We start from the raw sequence: 24,125 nt of genomic DNA, 5'->3' as shown, positions 1-24,125 counted from the left end.
TATGAGAACCTCACGTTTTGTATTTTCCTCTCTCCTGCCATGAGTTAGTGATTTCTTTAAGTGGGCTGTCCCTGTAGTCTTCTAATCTTGCCACTGTCTCTTACAAAAGAAGACTAGCACTACGTGCAGTATTTTAGGAGCCATCGCTACCTACACAACATATTGTATAGCTACGGTAGTGTATTTTTGTTCCCTGCCATTGACTTTAAAGACTAAAACCAGTGTTCATCAATATGGCTATGCTCTGCACACGTTTGTTCAAGGTTTTAATGAGAGAGCATCGAGTGTACTGAGCTGAATTTTACAAATGGGTGAAGTTATACGAGTTTCTGTAAAACTGCATAAGAGAAGGAGACCTATTCGAGAACTACCATTCTTTGGCTTTTGCCACTCTGTCACCTTCCCTGCAAAAACCTGTTGAGCAGAGCAACATCACTTGATGCAGAAACAGAGACAGCCTTGAGGCATGACTAGGCAAGCATGATGTAAGTAACCCTTTTGTACTTGTTTGCTAGATCAGGCCCTTGGGTTGGTTTTAAATTCTCTGCTGAGTTTTGGTACACTACTTATTGATAGTTCATAAGAATGAAAAGGTAAATAGTAAAAAATGGACTTCTGAAAAACAAACAGTTTAATTATGTTAAACTCATATGCCTCAAATTCCAAAGCAATTACTAAAGAAATGGAAGGTACTTAAACATCAAGATTAATAACTGACCATCAGTAAATCTTATTTTGTATATAAATATTTAAAAGCCTTCACCAGCATCTTAGATCTTAGAACCTGAGAAATACTGATTTTTTTTATATTTAGTCCACTGAACAGAAAATCTGTTTAATAAATTCATACTAACGTTTTTACCCCGCTTAAGCACTTTACAGTCTCCTTAGATCATGGGGGAAAAATACTACACGCTTCAGAGATTGCAGGTCCTTCATGGTTTTATTTATATTATGGTAACACTCAAAACCTCCCAGTCAATGTTGAGGTATTGTCTCAGGTGGTCCTGTGCAAGCACAGACAAAGACAAGACTCCTGCTCCAGAGACATGTTTTAACTTGGTGGGGAAAAGCAGAAGTCAATTAAAAAAATTCCCTTCAAGGGTATGTACCCTTGAAATTTAAAATAATCACACTTCCCTTAATTCCACTAACAGTTAACTAGCAATAGCCAGACAAAGTGTAACCTCCACTCTCCCCCTCTCCAAATGCTAGGGAAAACAGGTAAGGTTTGCAGCATGCCCTCAAGGTCAACCTGCTGGGAATATTCCAAGTGGGGGAGTAAATTCTAAAATTGAGGGACTCGGCCACTAGCTCCAACTTCTCTGGAGGGGACTCTAGTAGCCATAAATACAGCAGAATGGCACAAGATCTATTATGTGCATAGGACCTACATTTTTTTTTCTTTTCTTTTTTTTTTGGGGGGGGTGTTTAATAGCTCAATAATACCATCTTAAATTCCACCCAAAAATGAATAAGCAGCCAGTGCAGATCATGGAGCACTGTGCTTGTAGCAGGATACTCCATTTATTGAACAGGTAGCTAAATTCTGCACCAACTTTAGTTTCCAGATGCATTTAAGATGTAGCCCCCCCGGACATTGCAGTAATCTAATGTTTGGGTGACAGCGGGAAGATCCACACCCAAAAGAAACTTACATGATGGCTGTATGTAGATAGAATGCTAGCACTTTGCCCTTCCCAAAGAGTGTTGACGGTCCCCTCTAATATTACGTCAGATTTTTCCCCACTGGCCTTTGCCATCTTAAAAAGTCATGGGTCTAGAGCACAGTGCTTCCCACCACTCCAGAATCTCCGTGAGAGACTGAAACCTGGGAAGAGAGGACTTAGTGCCTCAGCTGGAATAATATGTCCAGTTGCAGGTGCCATACTTCAAGAAAGATGTGGACAAATTGGATACAATCCAGATGAGCAATACAAAAATGAGAGAACCTGACCTATGAAGAAAGGTTTAAAAAAAAAAAATTGGGGTATGTTTAGTCTCAAGAAAGAAGACTGAGGGGGGACCTCGGTCTTCTTTGTAACAACTTAACATATTTGAAGACTGATCAGTTCTCCATGTCCATTGAAGGTAGGCCAAAAGGTAGTGGACTTAATCTGCAGCAAGGGAGATCAGGTTAAATATGAGAAAAACTTTTTAAACTATAAAGGTAGGTAAGCTCTGGAATAGGCTTCCAAGGGGGTTATGGAATCTTTGTCCCTGGAGGTTTTTAAGAATAGGCTGGACAAACACTTGCCGGCAATGATGAGGGTATACTTGGTCCAGCCTCTGCACAGCAGGCTGGCCTGGGTGACCTCTCAAGCTCCCTTCCAACCCTACATTGCTATGATTCTATTATTACCCTGCCACTACACAGGCATTGCAGGCTGAATTCTCATAATCTTATCTATAAAAGAAGAAGCAGTTTTCTCATACTGGGGGGTATTTGAATCAGCCACACAGTGAAGGCAGCTTATCTTAACCAAAATGTCCACCATGTGAAATAAATCTGCTGAGCGGAGAAGTTGCAGAATATATGTTGGAGGCAAAGAACCTTTCATTCGCCTCGTATACATCCATGGCATAAAACTTCTAAAAATTATCAGGCAGTCAGCTATAATCTAAGACATCCCCCGGTGGTCATCTAGGGACAGGTTTTTAAAGGTATTTAGTGCTCACTTTATATTGTTTTTTTATTACAAATATTTGTACTGTAAAAATAAGATAAATAGTATTTTTCAGTTCGCCTCATACAAGTACTGTAGTGCAATCTTTTTCTTAAAAGTTTAATCCACAAATGTAGATTTTTTTTTTGTTACATAACTGCACTCAAAATCAAAACAATGTAAAACTTTAGAGCCCACAAGTCCACTCAGTCCTACTTCTTGCTCAGCCAATTGCTAAGACAGACAAGTTTGTTTACATTTACAGGAGATAATGCTGCCTGCTTCTTATTTACAATGTCACCTGAAAGTGAGAACAGGCATTCGCAAGGTGTTTACGTGCCAGATATGCTAAACATTCATATGCCCCTTCATGATTCGGGCACCATTCTAGAGAACATGCTTCTGAGCTGTTGATGCTTGTTTAAAAAAAAAAAAAAAAGTGTTAATTAAATTTCTGACTGAACTCCTTGGGGGAGAATTGTATGTCTCCTGTTCTGTTTTATCCGCTTTCTGCTATATATTTCATGTCATAGCAGTCTGAGATGATGACCCAGCGCATGTTCATTTTCACAGCATATTTGACAAAATGCAAAGAAGGTACCAATATGAGATTTCTAAAAAAAGCCATAGCACTAAACCCAAGGTTTCAGAGTCTGAAGTGTAGTCCAAAATCAGAGGGATGAGGTACGGAGCATGCTTTCAGGAGTCTTAAAAGAGAAACACTCAGATGCGGATACTACAGAATACGAGTGATTGGCTGACATAGGACTGAGTGGACTTGTAGGCTCTAATGTTTTACATTGTTTTATTTTTTGAATGCAGTTATTTTTTTGTACATAATTTGACATTGGTAAGTTCAACTTTCATGCAGTACAGCACTTGTATTAGGTGAATTGAAAAATGCTATTTATTTTGTTTTTTACGTGCAAATATGTCCTCAAAAATAAATATAAAGTGAGCACTGTACACTTTGTATTTGGTGGTGTAACTGAAAAGAATATATTTGAAAATATTTAAATAAAGGGTATTCTATTATTGTTTAAGAGTGTGATTAATCACGATTAATTTTTTTAACCAATTGACAGCCCTAGTATTTAGGCAGCTAATGGGATTTTTCTAGGTGCCTGACTCCTATTTATTTCAATGGTGTTGCAATGCCAAAGTCCCCCTGATGTCTTAGCCTCAACCTCTTCGCCAGGCCTCCATGTCCCCATCAATGACAGCATTGTTTCATCCTCTTGGCCACCCTAAAGTAGCCACCAAAAGGATGCCACTGGGCACCCAAATAAGGATTTCCAGGGCAGGCTGCAAAAGGGCATCCTAATAATTTAATTGCCAATACCACAAGCAAAGACCCTCCTTAGCCTCCAGTTCCCTGGGACTTGCACAAATGTTAGAATACCCTCGCACAAATGTTAGAATACCCCCCACAACCACCCAACACCAAGTGATCCTCTCTTAAGAGGGCTCATGCTCTCTCCCTCCCCTGCCTCATGGCCTTCCATAAGTTATCACATAGATTTTCCCCACAAAATACCCTTTTATTCCCTGATATCCCACATCTTCTTGGACACTCCCCCTCCACCGCAACATCCCACTCAGTGTCAACCCATCTACTAGTGCAGAGGTTCTCAAACTGTGGTCCATGGACCACCAGTGGTCCGCGAGCTCCATTCAGGTGGTTCACGGATAGTTCCCTCTAAGGTGCGTGCCTGGGAGGCTGCACACAAGAGAATGAAGGCCCACCCACCTAATTAGTGGAGTTGTGCAGGTGTGTCTTCACTAATTAGGTTCCTGGACCTTGGAGAAGATGCACATGTAAGGTGAGGTGGTGGCCTTGGGGGGAGTAGGGAGTAGGTGGGATGGGGCAGTGGGGTACAAAGAGGGAGTGAGGGAAACTTGGGACTTGCAGGGCTGTGGCGGCCAGAGAAAGAGGCGACTCTCCCCAGCTCCAGGGCTGGGGCTGCCAGGGAGAGACGGCCCTCCCTCCCAGCCCCAGCTCTGTGGCTGCTGTGGCGGGGGAGATACCGCCTCCTTCCCAGCCCCAGCTTGGGGGTTGCTGCAGTGGGGAAGAGTGTGAGAGATCCCCACCCTCCTTCCCAGCCCCAGCTTGGGGGCTGCCACGGAGGGAGAGACCGCCCTCCTTCCCCACCCAAGCTCGGGGGCTGCTGTGGCGGGGGAGAAACTGCTCTCCTTCCCAGCCCCAGCGCGGTGGCTGCCATGGTGGGGGAGAGACCCCCCCTCCTTCCCAGCCCCAGCTTGGGGGCTGCCACGGCAAGGGAGAGAAAGCACATCCATCACATTAGAAAGGTAAGACTTTTAAGGTAAGATATTAAAATATGAGTTGTGTGTGTTTATTTGTAAAACAAAAAATCATTAATTATTAAGGTTTTTTTATATGGCACTTTTATGCAAAGTACTTTACAATACAGTAGTTAGCTAACAGTACAAACAACATTTGGAAAGATCATTAAGTCGTCCGACAAGACCCTCAGTAATTTTCAAGTGGTCCGCAAAAAAAAAAGTTTCAAAAAACCACTGTACTAGTGTTTTTCACACTCCCACGCTAACAATCTCCACAACAGTAACCTAGCCCCCTTTCCACAGGGACCAAGAAGCAGGGGACTTATATGGATAAAAACAGTTCAGTCTAAAAGTCAGTCTCACCACGTAGTGTACTTCTCTCAATATGTGGGAGGATTACCAACTCGCCACCCCAAAATAAGAGCTTGTTGCTGCTCCATTAACTGCAGCATAAAGAAGAAAAGGGTTACAATGTCTATGTAGAGATTCAATGCATAATCGATGGGCTCTTGATCCTTTGTGGATTCTCTTCTGATTCTAACTTGTGTCTTCATCAAATGCTTACAAGAACAAGGAAGGAAAAACCTTAATTACCTTTTTTCCCCTCTTTTGGGTCTTACAACGTTTATACAAAATACAAAGTTTATATACAGCACTTGCGCACACCTGGGACTAAACCTACCGTGCAACATTCTATGACGGTAACTGTGACAGGGACTCAGATGCATTTGTTAATGTTTGTGGACATCATAATTGCAAAGGTTTATTTCTCCTAAAGGGACCTCAGTCCTAGTAACAAGACTGTAGGGCAGAATTTAAGCTGTCATTCATATTTTTTTGGCAAAATGCTTTAAGAAAAGGCAATTTACAAATGTTTTCTTGTGCCTCTGTTATTTTATTAATGATCTCTTCCCCCTTAATGCTGATCCTTTCAACTTCTCTGGCTCCTTGGGCCTCGTTAACCCCAACCACAGGGAACTGCCCACTATCACGTGCCCCAAGCCACCTGCTCTAGGAACTGCAATCTACTAGAGCACTCAGGCAGCCTCACTGCCACTAATGAGACCGCTGCTGCTTTTTCACAGCAAAATTACACATTCATCAACAAGCACTAAATGGCCTAGACAAAATTGCTGGGGAAGAAACTTTGCATTTCTCCACAACAGGCATAGGTAAAAGTGGCCTGGTTTACAGAGGTGCTAAGCATCTACAGAGCCACTGCCTTCAATGAGAGCAGAGAGTGCTTAGCACTTTTGAAATATCAGGCCAAAACTATTTAGGTGCCTAATTATGGAACCTCATACTAGATAACTGAGTTTGAAAATTTTGGCCAAAGAAAATAGTTTGTATGGTGACAACATCTTATTTCAAAAAGAGAGAGAGAATGCTATACAAATATTCTACTTACAATTGCAAAGATCAGCGTTCCAAACAAAGCATAACTTAGCTGTAGTGTCTATAAGAAAAGGTGAAGAAATATGTTTGTGTTCACCATCATTGCAAAATGACAAATAGGAAAATAGGAACAAGTTAAAGTTACAGGCCTTATAGCATTTAAACCAATGTCAGCATTAAAAGGGACATTTCTGGCATAGTAAAAAGAAGCCCCAGCAGAACTGTTTCATAGCTGATCTAAAACAAATGCTAATCCATAACTGGCAAATAATACACTTCATATATCTGTTACTAAGCTTCTCATTCAGGTGCGATCATTTAGACTCTCTCCCACGGTATTCTGTTTTTCATTTTGGGAACATGCACAGCCTTTCTTGGCTTGTAAATCCAGAAGAGACTATGGATACCTGTTAACACATTGTTTTTTGCTACTCAGAGAGGACTGAAATAGGAAAAACATACAGAGGACATCTACCGATCAGCTGATTAAACAAAACAATGTTCAGAGGAGTACAATTTGTGTCACACAGTGGCACTTCTTCCTTGTGCATAGCTCATCATTCCTTTCCGCAGTGAGGATTTTGCTGTAGTTTGCTGTAGTGAGAGCTGAGGTTACTGGTACTGTCCGATGCCAGATATAGAATACATCTACACAGCAGCTGGGAGGTGTAATTCCCAGCGTGGGAAGGTAGACTTACACGCTCTAGCTCTGCTTGTGGTAACATCTAGAAATAGCAGTATGGCTGCCATGGCACAGGCAGCAGCTGAGGCTAGCCACCCACGTATGTGCCTGGGGCGGTGGGTGGGACTGTACTTGACCAGCTTTCCCGAGCCACTGCGGCCACACTATTTTTAGGTTCTAGCTCGAGCAAAGCTAGTGCATGTATAATCTACCCAATCTGGGAATTACACCTCCAGCTGCTGTGTAGACATTTTGGGTATAAGTACTGTATGGTACAGCCATGGCTATTCTGGAAAGGCGCTGTGTGCTTTCATGAGAAATACTAAGTAAATTACTTACAGGTGATCTGTTAAAGATACAGAGAATTCCAAAGATGACCAACATTGAGACCACACTCCAGGGGGGCACAGCTTCACAAGTGACGTTCAACTGAGAACAACAAATACAATAAGACTGTCTTCAGTTGCTATTAAACAACACATCTGTGATTGCGAATGCTACCATGTTTTCTAAGGACAGTGATTAGTAAGCTTGAATCAATGATATACAGCTGGTACAATCCTGAAATTACCAAGGCTGGTTTAAGCTTCTGCTCCATTTCCTGGACTTGAATTAAACTAAATAAATCTCTGAAATACGTTTTATTGATTTCTAAGTACTACACGTCTTGATTTTAATTAGGTCCTTAACCTGGCCTCCAGCTGCTATTGTACACACATTAGCACTCACTAGCACCTGTGGGAGAGATTCTAGTATCTGCTCATGTGAATGATAGAATTTTCACATAGAAAACATGCCGAGAGAACTGCATTTTATCACCAGTGTAGTTGGGTTTTATAATCGGTCATTGGTTACTGGGATTAGAGCAGCAAAATGTGTGGGTAGATAGATGTGTTCTTTGTGGGAGGATAGCATAAATTAATTAGGACCACAGGTTTTAGGTCAGTCAAATTATCAGATTTGTTTTTTAATATGCGCATCCCTTGCACCAAAAGAAAAGCCAATAGTTGAAGTAAGATGCTGAGTAAAAAAGTAGCTCACCAGAGCTCTATGTGACTCAAAAATATAAATTAATATAATTTTGTTGGTAAATGAATGCTAATATTGGCTATTCAAACTGTTCTTTTGCCAAATATTTCATGAGATGATACTTACTTTTGACTTTAGAGCAACCCAAGTTAGCATCACCGTCACAAATGCTGTTATTCCTCCAACCTGCATTACTGTCATGGCAGCAAAGAAGCTAAAATCCAAGCATACAACATATTATTTAAATGGAATGCACAATTAAAGTACAATTAAAGAAAATTTTTGAAAAAGACTTACGATGAAACCACTCCAAGCACCAGCCCTTCAATAACAGTCTAAAAAAATCCAAAACAGAGAGAGAGAGAGACCATTTCCTTTGAGATGGAGAAGAATGTCCCTTATTAAAATGTTGCATATTTTTATTTCAGTTCCTTATATTACTGATATGAAATACTGAAAAAAAATGGTCAGGATGATGATGGGAAAGAAACACAGCATATAGAAGATCTCTAAGGAAATCAGCTCCCTAGTCATTGTCTTTAAAGCATTATTACTTTACACCTTAAACTATTTGAGCAATTCCACAATGATCCTTCTTCATGCTCGCATCATAATCAAGTGAAATAGGAATAACTAAGAAGTCCACAGGCCATTTTCTTACAGGCACATTTGGAAAAAATACATTCTACAACTAGGGTTGCCAACTTTCTAATCACACAAAACCGAACACCCTAGCCCCGCCCCTTCCCTGAAGCCCTGCCCCCTTCCCTGCCCCTTCACCAAGGCCCACCCCCCCACCCCACTCACTACATTCCCCCTCTCTCGGTGGCTTGCATTCCCCCACTCTCACTGGTCTGGGGTTGGGGTGCGGGAGGGGGTGATGGCTCTAACATGGGGGTATGGGCTCTGGGGTGGGGCCAGAAATGAGGGGTTCAGAGTGGGGGAGGGGACTCCAGGCTGGGGCAGGGAGTTGAGGTGGAGGAGGAGGTGAGGGCTCCGGCTGGGGGTGCGGACTCTGGGATGGGGCCAGGGATGAGGGGCTTGGGGTGCAGGAGGGGGCTCCAGGTTTGGGGGGGCACTCAGGGCTGGGGCAGGGGGTTGGGGCATGGGCTTAGCTCCGGTGGCTCCCAGTCAGCGGTGCAACATGGGTGCTAAGGCAGGCTTCCTGCCTGTCCTGGCACCGCAGACCGTGCTGCACCCCGGTAGTGGCCAGCAGCAGGTCTGGCTCCGAGGTGGAGGCACACAGGCGGCTCTGCGTGTTGTTCTCACCTGCAGGCACTGCCCCCCCAGCTCCCATTGGCTGGTTCCTGGCCAATGGAAGTGCAGAGCCGGTGCTTAAGGCTGGGACAGTGCGTGGAGCCCAGTGCCCCCGCCCCCGAGTAGGAGCCAGACCCGCTGGCTGCTTCCGGGGCACAGTGGGATGTCAGAACAGGTAGGGACTAGCCTGCCTTAGCCAGCACAGCAGACCAGACTTTTCATTGCCCAGTTGGTGGTGCTGACCAGAGCTGCCAGGGTCCCTTTTTGACTGGGCATTCCAGTCGAAAACTGGACACCTGGTCACCCTAGCTACAACTTGGCACCTCAAAGGTTAGGGAAATGTGGGGTTCTTTGATCTCCAAAAAGGACATGGCAATAGAGGGAATGCTCCAGAGACAAAAACTTGGTGGGATACAATTGAATGATCTGACCACCACCAAATCGTTCATCCTTTCTTCCCTTCAGCTTCCCCTGATGCCAGGCAGTAGATGGGTTTTATTCCTGCCCCAGCATGTGATTAATGGATACATGACACAATAGGCTAGTGAACACTGCAGAGGGGGAGTAAATCAGACTTTCCTTTGTAAAGCAACTTGAGTTTTAGAGATTAGAAGTGTAGAAAGGCGCTAAGATTATTAATTTTGTTATAAAGACTCTCCTGCAATCGCACAGTTCCACCTCCTCCCCAGGCACACCATGTCCCTTTTAAATTTACACAAATTCCATGTTATTCAGCAGGTTCCATCCTCCAGAATAGGTGGCATTGTCAGGGAGTCATTTTTTGGACTCCCTGACAATTATAGGAGTCATTTTTTGGACTCCATTTTGGTTCAGAGAAATGTTCACGTTTATGCATCTGAAGACAACCTGGGTAGTTCCTTAAAACATATTAAAGGAAAATGATAGGGAAAACGCATAGACTTCAACAATATACTTACAATCATCAACGGTAAAATTAAGTTCAGTGGGAATTTTTTGCAGTTGTTGCCACAGTAGTCAATTATAAACAGCAGACCAATAGTTGCTGGACTAAAAACAAATTAAACATTTTTGACATTAATATTTTGGCTAAATATAGTTGATGACAGTTGTTAGTATTTCCACTATTTAAAACATAGCATACAAATATTACATCTGAATCACTGAGCTATACAATGTTTAGTTGTCTATATGTTTTTTGTTATTGCACCAGGCTCTTAATTATACAAAGCCAAACATTAGCTGAAATATATAATGGCTCTCCAGTTGGAATCTTATTTTGGTGAAATTTTGATTTTTGGCTACAATCCCTGAATCAGAGGGGTAGTCAGGATTTACCTGTTCTTAGAATATCATCATATGTTTGTAAGTGCATCAGATGACTTGCGCATTATCTATCTGATTTGCCTGAGCTGAGATGTCGTTCGAACTATAGAGTTGTGCAGAAATACAGACCCTAGCAAAAAATGTTGCTGGGGCCAAGTTTTCCAAAAGTGGCTTTCATTTATGTCTATGCACTTTTTGATCAGCAACACCTGTAGGTACCCAGGTGATGGGTTTTACACATATAAACTGTGTCACTTGTGTCTTGCCCTCTTCTGTTTTCTCTACTGCCTCTGACATCTCTCTTTTAACATCTGCTCAGATCTCTCTTCCCCCTACCTCCACTTCCATTTGTTTACATACATATACGGCTCTCATCATTGTAATATCTAAGCACCCCACATGGGACTCTTTCCACCTCCCCACCAAGGGTATGTCTACACTGCAGCTGGGAGCGAGGCTCCCGACGCAGGTAGATAGCCTTGCACTAGTGGGGCTTGAGCTAGAGTGCTATAAATAGCTGTGTGGCTGTTATGGCTCCAGCAGAGACTTGGGCTAACCACCCAAGCTCAAGCCCACCTGACCCCTCCCCAGGCTGGAGCTCTCTTCTGGACACTCCACTGCAGTAGTATTGCGATTCTGATGAATACATTGGGCAGTGGATCTCCACACAAAGCAAGTGTAGCTGCCCACCTCTTGTGTTCCAGTGCAGTGGGTGAGGCCAGCAATCTGGTGGTATGTAGCATATGCGTGCCTACACACCAGCTACTGACAAACTCCCTGGTGTGGTTGAGTGAATTTGCCTATGCAAAGGGTAAAGATCCATGATAAATTGTCACTAAATGAAATAATGCCATCGGAAAACTAAGACACATACAGAGCATACCGGTGTGCATTTCTATTCGCTAGACTCACACGGAAATCCTAGGACTGAGCCTTCTATAAAGGAGGGGGAAGGAAGAAGATGGGGAACAGAGAAAAGAAAGCGGAGGGGAAAATGTAATCGATTCACTTCTTGTGTCACTATCAAGAGATGTGACAGCAATACTGGTCACACTCAGCCTGGGAATGGATACCTGCTTGTACTGTTAATAATCTCACAGATCATGTTTAATGAAACACAGTGGATTGGTGAGTCATTTTGGTTACTTACAAAAGTTTAAGCCAAAACCAGAGCTTCTTCTGCTGCCATCCTTGAAGCATGTTCCTAGTAAGAGACAAAAGTGGTTGCTACAAATCACCTATGGCTTTGCAAAATACATTGGGCAGCTTTGGTTCTCAGTGATATTTGTGCATCTCCATTGACCTCAGTGGAGTTGCAGGAGTTTAACTGACTGGAACTGGCCCTTTATTTGTATTTAGCATTGCTTTCCTTACATGGTCCTACTTCACACACACGGCTTGAACTTACAGGAAGTGCTGTTTACACCAACAGTTCACAGAAGACAAACAGGCAAAAAGCGAAGAATTTAAATAGCAAAGATGAGTTGTAGAGCAGTGACAGATGTGGTAAAAGTTCACACTTATGCCAAATCCTGCCCTCATTCTCCATGGAAGGCCCTAAACAGAACTCCTTCTCTCTCCTTACTTAACCAGAGATTCACTTCCAATATCTTCACCTTCTTTCTTCTCTCACTCAAGGGACTGGAAGGTTCCTGAGGAGATCACCTGGATATTCCTTTCCTTCAGTTTCCTTCTCAGCTTCCTGAAGTCTTCCAGGATCTGTGGAATGGTGCCTGATATGGTGTCATTGCAGCTGATGAGGATCACCATCAAAGGAATGTCTCTGGCCGACCTCAGAATCTTATTTATTCTTGTGGTGACATCCTTCATCTCTGCTTCTGGAAGCAGCAAACTGTCCTGCTGTCCTTCTGCCCCTTGCAGAATGTTCTATCCACTCTTCTTAGCACGGAATCCCCAGTGAGGACTGTATTCTTCTTTGACAAGCTCTCTTGGACTTGTCTGAGGTCCATCTGGTTTGATCTGAGCAGTAGTTCTCAGTTCTTACCTTTGCTATTTTTCCTCCAGTCGGTCCTTGCAGGTTGTTCTCTCCACATGAATTGCTACCAGGTGCTGAGTAAGACAAGACTTCCAACTGTGAAAATATCCTTCAGGTTCTCCTAGAGGGAGTGGAGACAAATTTCCAGTCTTCTTTCTCCTTGTCTCCTCTTCACTTCACTCTGTTGCTTCCTCCTGCAGGCCCTGCTGTGCATTGACTGGATCTGGATAGACAGGAAATCCTCCATAGCCCCAGTGCTTGGAAGGTGACCACTTGTTCCTAGAGACCACAAACCTTTCCCTCCATCAGGGCTTATCAGCCTGCACTTCATGCAGACAATCTCTCTCTCTTCAGGCAGGAAGCAGAACATGGGACATCCAATGCTGGTAACAATAATGGATGACTTGCTGTCCATCCTTTGCTGAGGCAAAAATGAACCTGTAATGCAAAGCCTCCAAACTTCCTTCTACAAACTCCCATGGAAACTCTGCTATTAGATGCCCCACTCTTTCCTTCTGGGCTCCTGGGTTGCACTATTGGGAGGTGGTGGGAGTACTTTGTGACATCACTTTATAGGGTACAACAGAGCAGTGCATCCAGCTAGCTCTGCCTACTCCCCATCTCTTGCCTAGTTGCACCCAGTGGGAATCCTCTATATGCCTCTGAGCACAATTGTGAGGAGCCCTGACACAGCTGTACAAGGAGGAAGTCTCCATCCCCTCCTGTTTCCCCACAAGGCCAGGTAAGGCACCAGCTAGCCTTTGGACAGCATTAGTCAACTCATGCTACAAGGACACACTCCTAGAAGTGTAGTTTAATATGAAGCTAAACACTGAGAACTTACCAGTAAATCAATCCAGAGATTATACCAATTGTTATTGCCAAGAGAAGTGTTGTAAAGCAGTCCACTTCCAAGACGAAAGCTGAGGAAATAGTGCAGAAAGTGTTGTTTTAGATAAGCCATGCTGGCCGTAGCTTCTCAGAGCCCCCATTGGCCTGGAGTGGCGAACCGCAGCCAGTGGGAGCTGCAATCAGCCGAACCTGCGGACGCTGCAGGTATACAAACCGCCCTGCCCGCCAGCGGCTTTCCCTGACAGGCTGCGTGCCAAAGGTTGCCGATCACTACTTTATGGAAAAGTTTGAAAATGTTTGCTCTGCACTTGTGAACCCAGGCATGGGAATCTACCCCCCACCCTATCCAGGAGGATGATCAAAAATTAAGTGGGCCATCATAAAAGACAAATTTTGTTAATTGCCCCATCCATCCATGGAGAAGTAGGTGCAAAAGGCCTCATCCCATTGGTTTGAATGCTGGAAGAGGGAAACAAAAATAGTGTACATGAAGATTTTTCATCTCTTTGCTGTTTGAACTCCACAGGGCTAGAGACACTAAACTCAAGCCAGAGATCCCCATGGGTTATCCCTGGGTCTGCCCTGAAAGACATTTTGAATTGACAGATCTGTATAACTGTTAGGATTTAGATTGCAACTCATTTGTGTGTATAATTTTGGTTGCTTTAACCTATAAATAACTCTCATTTCTTTTTCCTAGTTACTAAACCTTTTGATAGTTTATTACAGGATTGGTTACAGGAGTTGTCTTTGGTATAAAAGCTAGGTACCAGTTGATCTGTGGTAAGTGACTGGTCTCTTGAGACTGGAAGCAACCTGAATATTTTGTGTTTTTTGGTGTAGGTGACCATTTATCACTAAATCCAGATTGACTGAGTGGCGAGATAGACTGGAAAGTTTAAGGGGACTGTGTGTGGCTCCATGGTAAGACTGTTACAGTGATCCAGGAGGTCACATTTGTCACTGGCTTGGTGAAATGTAATTATAGAACATATCACCAGTTTGGGATGTCTGCCCTGTTGTTGGCAGTCTGCCCTGAGTTAGGCACTCACAGTTGTGAGCCACTCCTGACTACAACACCTGACAAAATCAGCTCCTTTTCAATTGCTTGGTAAAGCTCTGAGCAGTAACTAGCAAAGGAGTAGGGTAGCAGAGACAAGACATTCTTTTTGCAGTAGCCAGAAATGTAAGAGCTAGGTAAAAAGTAGAAGCATACATACACCAGCACAGCAACCAGAGTGCAGGAGGAAAGATAAAGTAGTGGAGAACTCCCTCCCACACACCCTCTTGTAGCTTGGAGATTTTCCAGTGGGATCTGACTTGCAAGTGTCTGATACAATTGAAGCTCCTCTAGGGGCTGCAGGTATGTGCATGTGTGTCTTCATTACTTTACCCCTTACCCAGCTGCCCAGCTACTGTGATGGGTGGATTTTTCTACAACTCTACCGTTCCCTTACATTTCTGGCTGCCAGGAAACTGCGAACTAATAAGACATTTTCACAGGGATCAAATCACTGCACTTTCTTTGTCTTTCTACATTGCACAGAAATGAAGAATGAATGGCTTCTGTTCCCTGATGTTTTAACTTACAGATTACTTAATTTGTATGCGGTTTCTCTTTATAACCCCTTGATGCAAGCTTTTTGGACAAAGGTCATTTTTATCTGGAAACATCAAGGCTACTGTATAATGTTTGATTGGTGATCAGAGACTTTACACTGCTGGGCACCAATCCTGCAGTTGATCAATCAGAAATGAAGCCGTGCACCCACAAATTTAAATAAGACTCCATGGGAATGGGCAAGCACACAGGCATGCCTTATGTTGCAAGTTCAGAGCCCTGGAGTTCATTGAGGAGGGGCAGAAGGAAACAGCATTTTTATTTTCTAGGACTCTAAAAAGGTGATAAAATATTGAGGAAATTTGGACGAAGAGTAATCATGCCAAGGTATGCTGAAGAGGAATGTGGATTTAAAACATCTGTTGGTTACTCAACCATGGCTTATTCAATTATTAAAACTACAGCTGCATTCAAAAATACAGAGCTAAATGTCCATTTGCGATTGCAGTGTGGCTACTAACTTACCACAGCAGTGACATTTGAAATGGTCAAGCAATTAAGCCATGGACACTCAGCTGGTAACATTTAGCAGCTAATTTTTAAACTTCCATATCAGCAGTTTGTTTCCCAACAAGAACTTTAAAAAGAAAAAGAAAGAAAAAGGAATAATCTTGTGCCCACTGAAGCCAATGAGTGTTTTCGCTCTTGAGCTCAGTGGGCCAGACTGTGACACTCCTATTCAAGATGTGCAGTACTGTAACTCAGCAAGCCACCCCACTGATTTCAATGGGACCATATGTGGAGTAACATTTTATTCAGAAAAACAACGAGGAGTCCGTGTGGCACCTTAGAGACTAAGAAATTTATTTGGGCATAAGCTTTCGTGAGATATAACCCACTTCATCAGATGCATGGAGTGGCAAATACAGTAATCAGGAATAAATATACAACACATGAAAAGATGGTGTATATTTATTCCTGCTTACTGTATTTTCCATTCCATGCATCTGATGAAGTGGATTATAGCCCATGAAACTTATGGCCAAATAAATTTCTGACTCTCTAAGGTGCCACACGGACTCCTCATTGTTTTTACTGAATAAAATGTTACTCCACATATGGTCCCATTGAAATCAGTGGGGTGGCTTGCGGACTCCTCATTGTTTTTGCTGATACAGACTAACATGGCTACCATGTTGAAACCTGTCATTTTATTCAGTGTAAGCAAGGGAATCAGAATCTCAACAATGTGAGCAGAATTTGGGCTCCTTAGTTCCTGTGTGTAAACCCTGAACCTCATGAACCAGTTGAGAACAAAAGCAGAATATCCTTTCAATCAGCAAGGATTCATCCAGAAAAGTAACATCCACTTCTGGAATTTCCCCACTTACCTTTCTGTGAACACTTAAGACATTGCCACTCATCTTTATCGTTATTGTGCTGGTTTAGCATTGAACTGCTCTGCTGGGACCCCTTATCACAAAGCCTTTTTTTACTGTGTTGGGCTGGTGGGGAATGGACATTTGCCTTTTCAATGTTTTGTTTGTTTTGACTGAGTCTCAATGAGCGACGTCTGACCTCCACCTCCATTGTTTTATTCCTTCTCTTGAGTACGTTCGGCACCTAGACGCGTGTTGGGAAAAGAACTATTAGTAGCCATTATCCTCACAACAAGAATGTTTAAAAAGTACCTTAATGCATAACCCAGAAACTCTTGCTTAGTCTAGTATAGTTTAAAAACATGATCTATATGAATGCAATAGAATTGGTTCAAACACAACTATGAAGTCATCAATAATTTGTTAATGTGAAAAATACAGAACTGTAAAACACACCTGTGCAAATTAATCACATCATTAGAGTTTACCAGTCAATTATATTTTCAATGTTACATATTGTTTACTACTAGACTTACCTCTATTTTTCTTCAGTGTGAGACAGATTATTTGTCTGGTGTGTGAGATAAAACTAGCCCGAGCTATTAACAGGAAGAAATTTACTTATACAGAGCTAATCATTGTTTTTTCACTGCACCTGATTTCTTTAATCTTTCTTTCTAGTAGCTTAATTGGCAGATTGCTGCAGCATTAGATAATATTAAAAAGAGACTGTCACCCTTTTCTTTGAGAAGTTACACATAAAACCAGCAAGGGCAGTGAGAGTGGAAGCTGAAAATGCATTCACCAGACTAAAAGTGAAAGCAGACAGTTACGTTGTTTGTTACCTATCAGCATTGGGTACAAAGTCTGCATAGCTGGGGTGTGGCTAGACATTATCAAGGTGAGAAGAGCAGAAATACGACTGTGTCAACAAATAGCACCCTTGAATCACTAGTCCAACTCTAACCCATGCTGGTAATGGCCTATCCAGGTACTTGCATGGGCCGTCTCACCATAGTAGCTAAGCCCCTGTCATGAGGGGAAAAGATGACAATGCTTGCTCTGTCTCTCACCTTTCCCTCCAGACAGATTTGGGGTTGTTTGTTTTCTTAGATGAATGGGCGAGAACGAGGGGAACTCTTGTAGGAAAGGTTGGGTAAAGAGATGGGCTTTGTATTTGGCTCTGAACGCGGTAAGGTTAGCAGTCATTTTTATTTCACCTGGCAGTGAGTTGTATAGGTATGGTCAGACACCTGTGAAAGGTCCATCTCTCTGAGTTACAAGCATAATCCTACAGGTCAACTGTTCCATTGTTCCAGTGAAAGGCAGCTGTGATGGTAAATCATGGTCATGGACGAAGCACCCTCTCAGATAAGCCAGGACTGTGTCTGTGCACAACTTTGGAAATCAAGACATTGACCTGAAACTGTACGCTGTTCAATAGGAAGCTACTACTGAGAGGTGAAAGTGTCTTTTTGGGGTGTGGCCTCTCGTGGGTAGAACAAAAGTCCCATGCCTGCCATATCTGTATGGCTGCTGTACATAAGGCAGCTCTTTGGGCTAGCACCACAAAGGGGACTTGGACTCAGCGATGAAATGCCTAACGTGTAAATATCCTGCCATCTAGCAGAACCCACAGCCCTCAGTTGGGCACCAAATTGGGTGAGTGTGACATACCCAGGGTACACTACAGACTAATGAGTAGCTGTGTCACCCCTGCCCTCTAGCCTGGGGTGTCCTTTACAACTTCTGTAGCCTCAAGTCTGGACTGCTCACAAACCACCTCCAGCATGCAAGTCACTCCCAGCTGTGTCTCTGTGTGTGTGTGTTTGTGCTGCAGCCAGCCAGCCACACCTTGGCTCTTACCAGCCTTGGTTATGCTGCTGGGTGACCCCAACACACCCCCAGTCCTAGATTTCCCCCCAGAAATGTATGTCCTGTACTGCCCAGCACCTCTCCTGGACAGTACAAGCTTATATAAAGTCCATTATTGTATTACTAGAAATGATATGCAAACCGTTTGTTACTCTAAATGGAGTTTCCCAAACACTTCAATTCAAACACACAGGATTAGATAAAACAGTTTATTAACTACAAAGAGAGAGATTTTAAATGAGTACAAGTAATGAGGCATAAAAGTCAGAAATAGTTACAGGCTAAAGAAAGATAAAATGCAATTGGTGCCTAACTTAACCGACTATGTTAAATTCAAAGCAATGTTTTTCTCATCACATGCTCTCAGCTATCTGATCAAACTTCTTAGGTTGGGACCCCTTCGCCAATTCAATGGCAGCTTTCTTTGCTCCCACTATTGAAGTGAATTGATGGAAACAGCGAGAAAGAGGGGTGGTTGCCATAGATGCCACATTGCTCATGGCACAATGATTTAGGTGGCTTTGTAGATGCCCACTGACAGAAATGTAGGCACTTACAGGGTTAGGCAGAGTGAGGGTTTCGAGGATCTAAATATCAGACTTAGGCAACTAAATTCCTTTGTGGATCTAGCCTTTTGTCTTTTTCTCTCTGTGAGGTGAGGGATGGGGGCGGCTGAACAGTTGCTACAGACTGTAGAGCAAATGACTGTTGCCGTTAAGATCCTTAGCTAGGCCAGACAAAGAAACAATGATGATTATACTGTAGGATTCATTGCCACAGGAAGTCATTGAGGCTAAGAATTAGGGGTGTAAGAGTTTAACAGGTTTCTGTAAATGGTTAAACTCCGCCCAGGGTCCCAGCTGCCACCTGGCCAGGGTCCTTCTGGGCTGCTGACCCCATGGCGGGGATCCCTCCTGGCTGCTAGGGTCCCTCTGGGCTGTCGGCCCCCATGGCCGGGGTCCATCCCGGCTGCTGCCTTTGCTGCGGGATGCCAGGCGACAGTAGAGCTCCAGGTATGGGGCTGGCAGCCGAGATGTCGGCATGCGTGACATCAGAGCTCCGGACGCGGTGGCAGCTGCAGAGATCCCTGGATGTGGGGGCAGCAGCGGAGCCCTGTGTAAAATGCGGGGATGCTGCAGCACCCCCTGCACCCCTAGTTCCCCAGGTAAATGTTTAAATGTGTAACCGATAGAATTTTAATTGGTTACACGGTTACTTTTTTAAATGTTATTTACATCCCTACTAAGAATTTAAGAAGATTCACAAAGGGTTTGGATAGTTATATAGATATCAAGAATATGTAGAGTTGTTTTAACTAACAATAATAATTCTGGAAGGGTGAGTGAACCTCATGCTTCAGGGTTTAACCTAATCTCAAAACTATTAGAGACCAGGTGGAGACCTATGATGGGAAAAATTATCCCACATCTGCTTAAAATAGGGCTCCCATTCCTCTAAAGCACCTGGTGCTGGTCACCATGCCCTTTCCAGTCAGACAAGGGTGATCCTTAACTCCTGAAGCTGCAGAATCGAGGCAAACCCACTGCAGCAAGAGCGAGCCTGAAAATGAGCCCTATGTATTCCCACAGCCACCCAAAGAAACTAGCTCCCTCAAACTGTCAATTGTCATGGCAGCAGCCTTTGGGATGGGGTTGAGTAAGTCACTGCTTGTGAGGGAAACATGCTGTTGCACAAGCTACCCCAGATTCACTTGATGACAGCTGGTCAGTCTTCAAGAGAGCAAAAAAAAGTTCTTTATCTCATCTCTTAGCAGTGCAGGATGTTACAGGATACATTACCTTCCTGATATTTTTAAATGCTAATTTTTCATTTCATTTCATTTCCATTATGCAAAAAATGTGAAGATTATTTAAAAAACCCTGTTGGGCAAATATATGTATGAAAAACTACTGACACACATGAGTGAATAATTTAATTCAGGCTTCAGCTAATTCATGTTAGTCTGTATCAGCAAAATGAAAAGGCACCTTAGAGACTAACAAATTTATTTGGGTATAAGCTTTCATGGGCTAAATGGGCTGATGAAGTGGGTTTTAGCCCACTAAAGCTTATGCCCAAATAAATTTGTTAGTCTCTTAGGTGCCACAAGGACTCCTGGTGGTTTTTGGTAATTTAATTCAACTGTTTGACTAGCGAGCTATAATTTGGAGAGCCTATGCTGTTAAATAGCAGATAGTTATGTTGGAATCTATCTCTTTAGTTGAAAAGCAAATACATTTCTAGCTAGACAATAAATATGAGTTTAAAATTGCAACCCTTAAGGATTTGAAGGAATCAATTTGACTACAGAAATTTGGTCTGCAACTTTATATTTAGGCTTGGCAGAATTAATTTTAAAAAAATAATTTCAGCGGATAATATCAATGTTTATTTGTATGCAATTTTACTTTTTATCCATTTAAATGTTTACAGTTGTGCAAAGTTTTGCGTTTTAAGCATTTTAAATTGTTTTAAATCAATTTAACTAGTAGGGAGGGTCAGACAATAATTTAACAACAGTAGATGTTGAGATTCAAAAAGTTAAAGCTTTATAACTGTTAAAAACGTTGTCATCACATATCAAAATTTATAAAATATTCTTAAATCAAATGCTAATAAGTTCTCAAGCAGCATTTTTCTTACTTTGCCTATCTGTACATTTCAATTATTATTGATGGAAACATTTTTTCATTAGTCTCTGTGTGTACCATGGAATTGATGGTTACTGGCATTTACTGCTAAAAATCTAATCCTTCCAAGCCTACTTATATTAGTATTACATAAAAATCCCTACCATTAAAGATGCAAAGTTAAGTACTCCTATATTAAACCATGCAGGGAGCACCATCCATCTTGTGCACTGTATGAGGCAGAGTCCTGTGGAAAAGTAGCATATGATCATGTAAAGCCTGTATCCATTGTGCATATGCACAAGGGGGCTACATTAAGACTGCACAGGGTGCCTTAATTCTGACATTTCTTAACTTTTGACTGCTTGACCTTGTAACCATAATGTTTTGTCTCTTTTAAAATTTAATTTCTTATATTTTTAAAAAGCAGCCACTTCCCCACCCCAACCCCCAAGCCAAAACAGAAATTCTGTTATGTGGACCCATGTTGACCTTCGTGAGAAAGTGAAGAAACATTTGCCAGTGGGATTCACAGCTAATAGATAGTAGTCAGAGGAATGTTACAACTTGAGAGTCCAGGATCCAGTGCACTTATGCCTCTCTACCCCAGCCAGGGGCGCTGGAACAGGTAGGGCCAGGGGCCATGCCCACCCCCTTTAAAAGTGCGAGGGCTATGCTCTCCCACTTTTGCTGGCTGTAAGGTCAAGCGATGGGGGGCGGGGCCTCAGGAGGAAGGGGTGGTGTTAGGGTGGGGCCTCAGGAGGAAGGGGTGGTGCAAGGGCGGGCAACTAAAGACAGGATTTTATAGCGGAAAGTGTTAAGTTTGTCTAAATATTGGTGGCACGACAACCACCACCTATAATGGGATTTTAAATGCTATGGAAAGTCCTTTTTTTCCTATTGAGATTCTCTGTAAAAGAGAAGGCTTTTGATTTTGCAATTTCAATTTCCCTGTTCCCATTCCTAAAATAAATAAAGCTATGAATTAAATCTACAAATATAGGTCTAAACTTTGGTCCAACACAATGAATGCATACGACATACTTCTAAATTTATTTACATTTATATTTTATGAGAAAAACTGATCCAAAGGACTTATGTTTTTGCAACAAAAAGATGCAAATATTATAATATATAAATAAGCATTTTTTACACATCTGAAAGGAAACATGGAAGCCAAAAAACTGAATATTTCCTAAACTAGTATTTACACTGGTGTGCATATTCAGAAAGCTCATGTCTGAATTATTTTAACCATCTTAAAAAGTCCCCATGTAGATTTTATATACACATCTGTCTGTCAACTGACAAACTGAGTAAAATTTGACAACCAGTATCAGCTAGTTCAACATTTTCAGTCTTCTGATTAAAATATATACTCCATAATATAAAATATTGTGTTGAAGATTCATTAAGGCCCTGAGTAAGCAAACCCACTCTAATCAGCAAAGCACTTAAGCACATGCTTAAGACCCACTGACTTTAATGGTACTTAACAGAATGCTTAAAAAGTGGGCTTTAGTGCTTTTAGAATAGAGGCTAAAGTCAGGATAGGGGCCAAGTTACTAATATTCTAGCAGTCCAGCTTGCAAATTAGTAACCACAGGCTACAGCAATGTGAGACTGTCCTATAGTATTACAGCCAAAGTAACAATTTTAATAAACACAAGCATGCTATATCATGTTTTGTTTAGTCTCTAATTTCAGATAAGATTTTAATAGACAACAATTTTTTTCATGTCTGAGTATGCTTCTGAAACTTCATCTAATGATGTATTTGCATGATTCACTGAAGTTTCATCTTCTGAATTAGATAACTCATCTTCTTCAGCAGATGTTTTATTTGCAACTGGTTCAGCAGTTTCAGTTTGCAGCATTTGCTCAAGTCTCTGTATACCTGTAAGAAAGAAAGACACATCAGTATAAGTTTCTTCTCGAGGGAAGCAGTGGTGTTGAAAGTGTCCTTAACGATACTTTAAACATCTTAGTTTGTTAGAAGAGAATTTTTAAAATTCAAATTACTTTACCACATATGATGCAGATTGCAGGATTATTTTTCCACTAATGATCTTTTTAAATTTCTCAGATTGGATAAATAGATTAATTTCAGGGTTTTTTATTTTCACTTTCAACTTACATTGATTTTCAAGTTGGTTCTCATGCATGATCAAAATAATGCAAATTCTGCAGGAAAAGTTTATGTAATAACTGTTTCCACTGGAACTTTAAAAAAAGTCAAGAAAACATTTGTATTTGACTTCAGTTCATGAAAAGCTTATTTTTTTTAAAATTTACAAGATGATGTAGCCAGCTGCAAAGCTTCAACAGATTTCACATCCATAGATCTATGTCCTGCGTTTCTTTTCTACATGGCCACTGCAATTTAAATCACTAAACTCTTATAATTCACACTTTTAGTTATTTCAGTGCAAGTGTGTGTCAGTACTCATTTCAGAATAAAAACATCCTACTGTAAATAGATTTTTAAAACCAATTTAAGAATTACCAAAATAGGGCATTCTTATCTGAAATAACAACAACAACTACAACCAATGTAGTTATTTCAGTTTCAGTGTAGAGAAGATCTTATTCAAATTGTACAGTTTTGTCTGAGAAAAGAAATTGCAGGATTTAGCCCTTACTCATGAAAATTTAGAAGGACAGGTTAGGCCCTGATCCTGCAAAAATACATTTAATTTTATGTAAGAATAGTCACATTAAGGATTTCAGAATGCTACTCACATGCATAAAGCAAAGCATGTGCTTAAGCATTTGCAGGATCAGGACCTTAATTTACATAAACCAACAAATTAGATGTTTACTAATGCCAAAGCGTTCCAACAATTCTCATTACATATCTTCATATCAAACCAGCTTTCCTCCATAACAGAGAGAAATCATTTTTTTTAATTACTATGAAAAGTAGTTTTCTTATTTATATTGTGGCGCTGACAGCCAGCCAGCCAACTCAGATTACAACCCCAAGGAAGCACTACGTGTATCAATTCACTGGTTAGGATAAAACAAAGGGGGATGTTACCCCATTACATGTACATGGCATATGCCTGGTAAATTACCTTTGCTCTAAATGCATGAAAGTTAGTGAAATGCAAATGTTATTGTCTTCACCTGTTTCCTGTGGTTACTATGTATTATTATGTATGCTCTGCAATTGAATAGCCCATTACACAGGA

At 41.8% G+C, this 24,125-nt stretch overlaps 2 protein-coding genes across 2 annotated transcripts in view; both read right to left on the bottom strand.

The window, feature by feature from the left end:
- Window positions 1–5,072: 5,072 nt before the first annotated feature.
- Window positions 5,073–17,221, bottom strand: LOC311517303 (protein lifeguard 1-like). Its single transcript, XM_084622035.1, has 10 exons — window positions 16,963–17,221; window positions 16,439–16,670; window positions 13,479–13,557; window positions 11,789–11,842; window positions 10,272–10,362; window positions 8,374–8,411; window positions 8,203–8,290; window positions 7,387–7,476; window positions 6,379–6,426; window positions 5,073–5,530 (listed from the first exon to the last, which is right to left on the bottom strand). Exons 2-10 carry the CDS (start codon window positions 16,635–16,637, stop codon window positions 5,351–5,353), a joined length of 867 nt encoding a protein of 288 aa, XP_084478161.1. The 5' UTR covers window positions 16,638–16,670; window positions 16,963–17,221; the 3' UTR covers window positions 5,073–5,350.
- Window positions 17,222–21,961: 4,740 nt separating this feature from the next.
- The window catches only part of LOC311516303 (1-aminocyclopropane-1-carboxylate synthase-like protein 1), a 31,131-nt gene continuing 28,967 nt past the window's right edge, over window positions 21,962–24,125 (bottom strand). The window contains exon 14 of the mRNA XM_084620241.1: window positions 21,962–22,828. Coding sequence (XP_084476367.1) covers window positions 22,647–22,828 — 182 coding nt within the window. The 3' untranslated portion in view covers window positions 21,962–22,646. The remainder of the gene's footprint in view (window positions 22,829–24,125) is intronic.

The sequence above is a fragment of the Lepidochelys olivacea genome (assembly GCF_965140295.1).
Source record: "Lepidochelys olivacea isolate rLepOli2 genome assembly, chromosome: 2".
Taxonomy (NCBI): Eukaryota; Metazoa; Chordata; order Testudines; family Cheloniidae; genus Lepidochelys; species Lepidochelys olivacea.
The sequence above is the reverse complement of the archived record's forward strand: the minus strand, read 5'-3'. Positions and strand labels throughout refer to the sequence as shown.

What these genes read in the sequence shown, in the direction of transcription:
- LOC311517303 (XM_084622035.1), bottom strand. Translation starts at nt 16,637, where the DNA reads ATGGAGGTGGAGGTCAGACGTCGCTCATTGAGACTCAGTCAAAACAAA. An exon ending in TCTTAAGTGTTCACAGAAAG is followed by an intron (nt 13,558 to 16,438) that starts GTAAGTGGGGAA and finishes CTATTTCCTCAG; the next exon opens with CTTTCGTCTTGGAAGTGGAC. An exon ending in GTGCTTGGAGTGGTTTCATC is followed by an intron (nt 8,291 to 8,373) that starts GTAAGTCTTTTT and finishes CTTGGATTTTAG; the next exon opens with CTTCTTTGCTGCCATGACAG.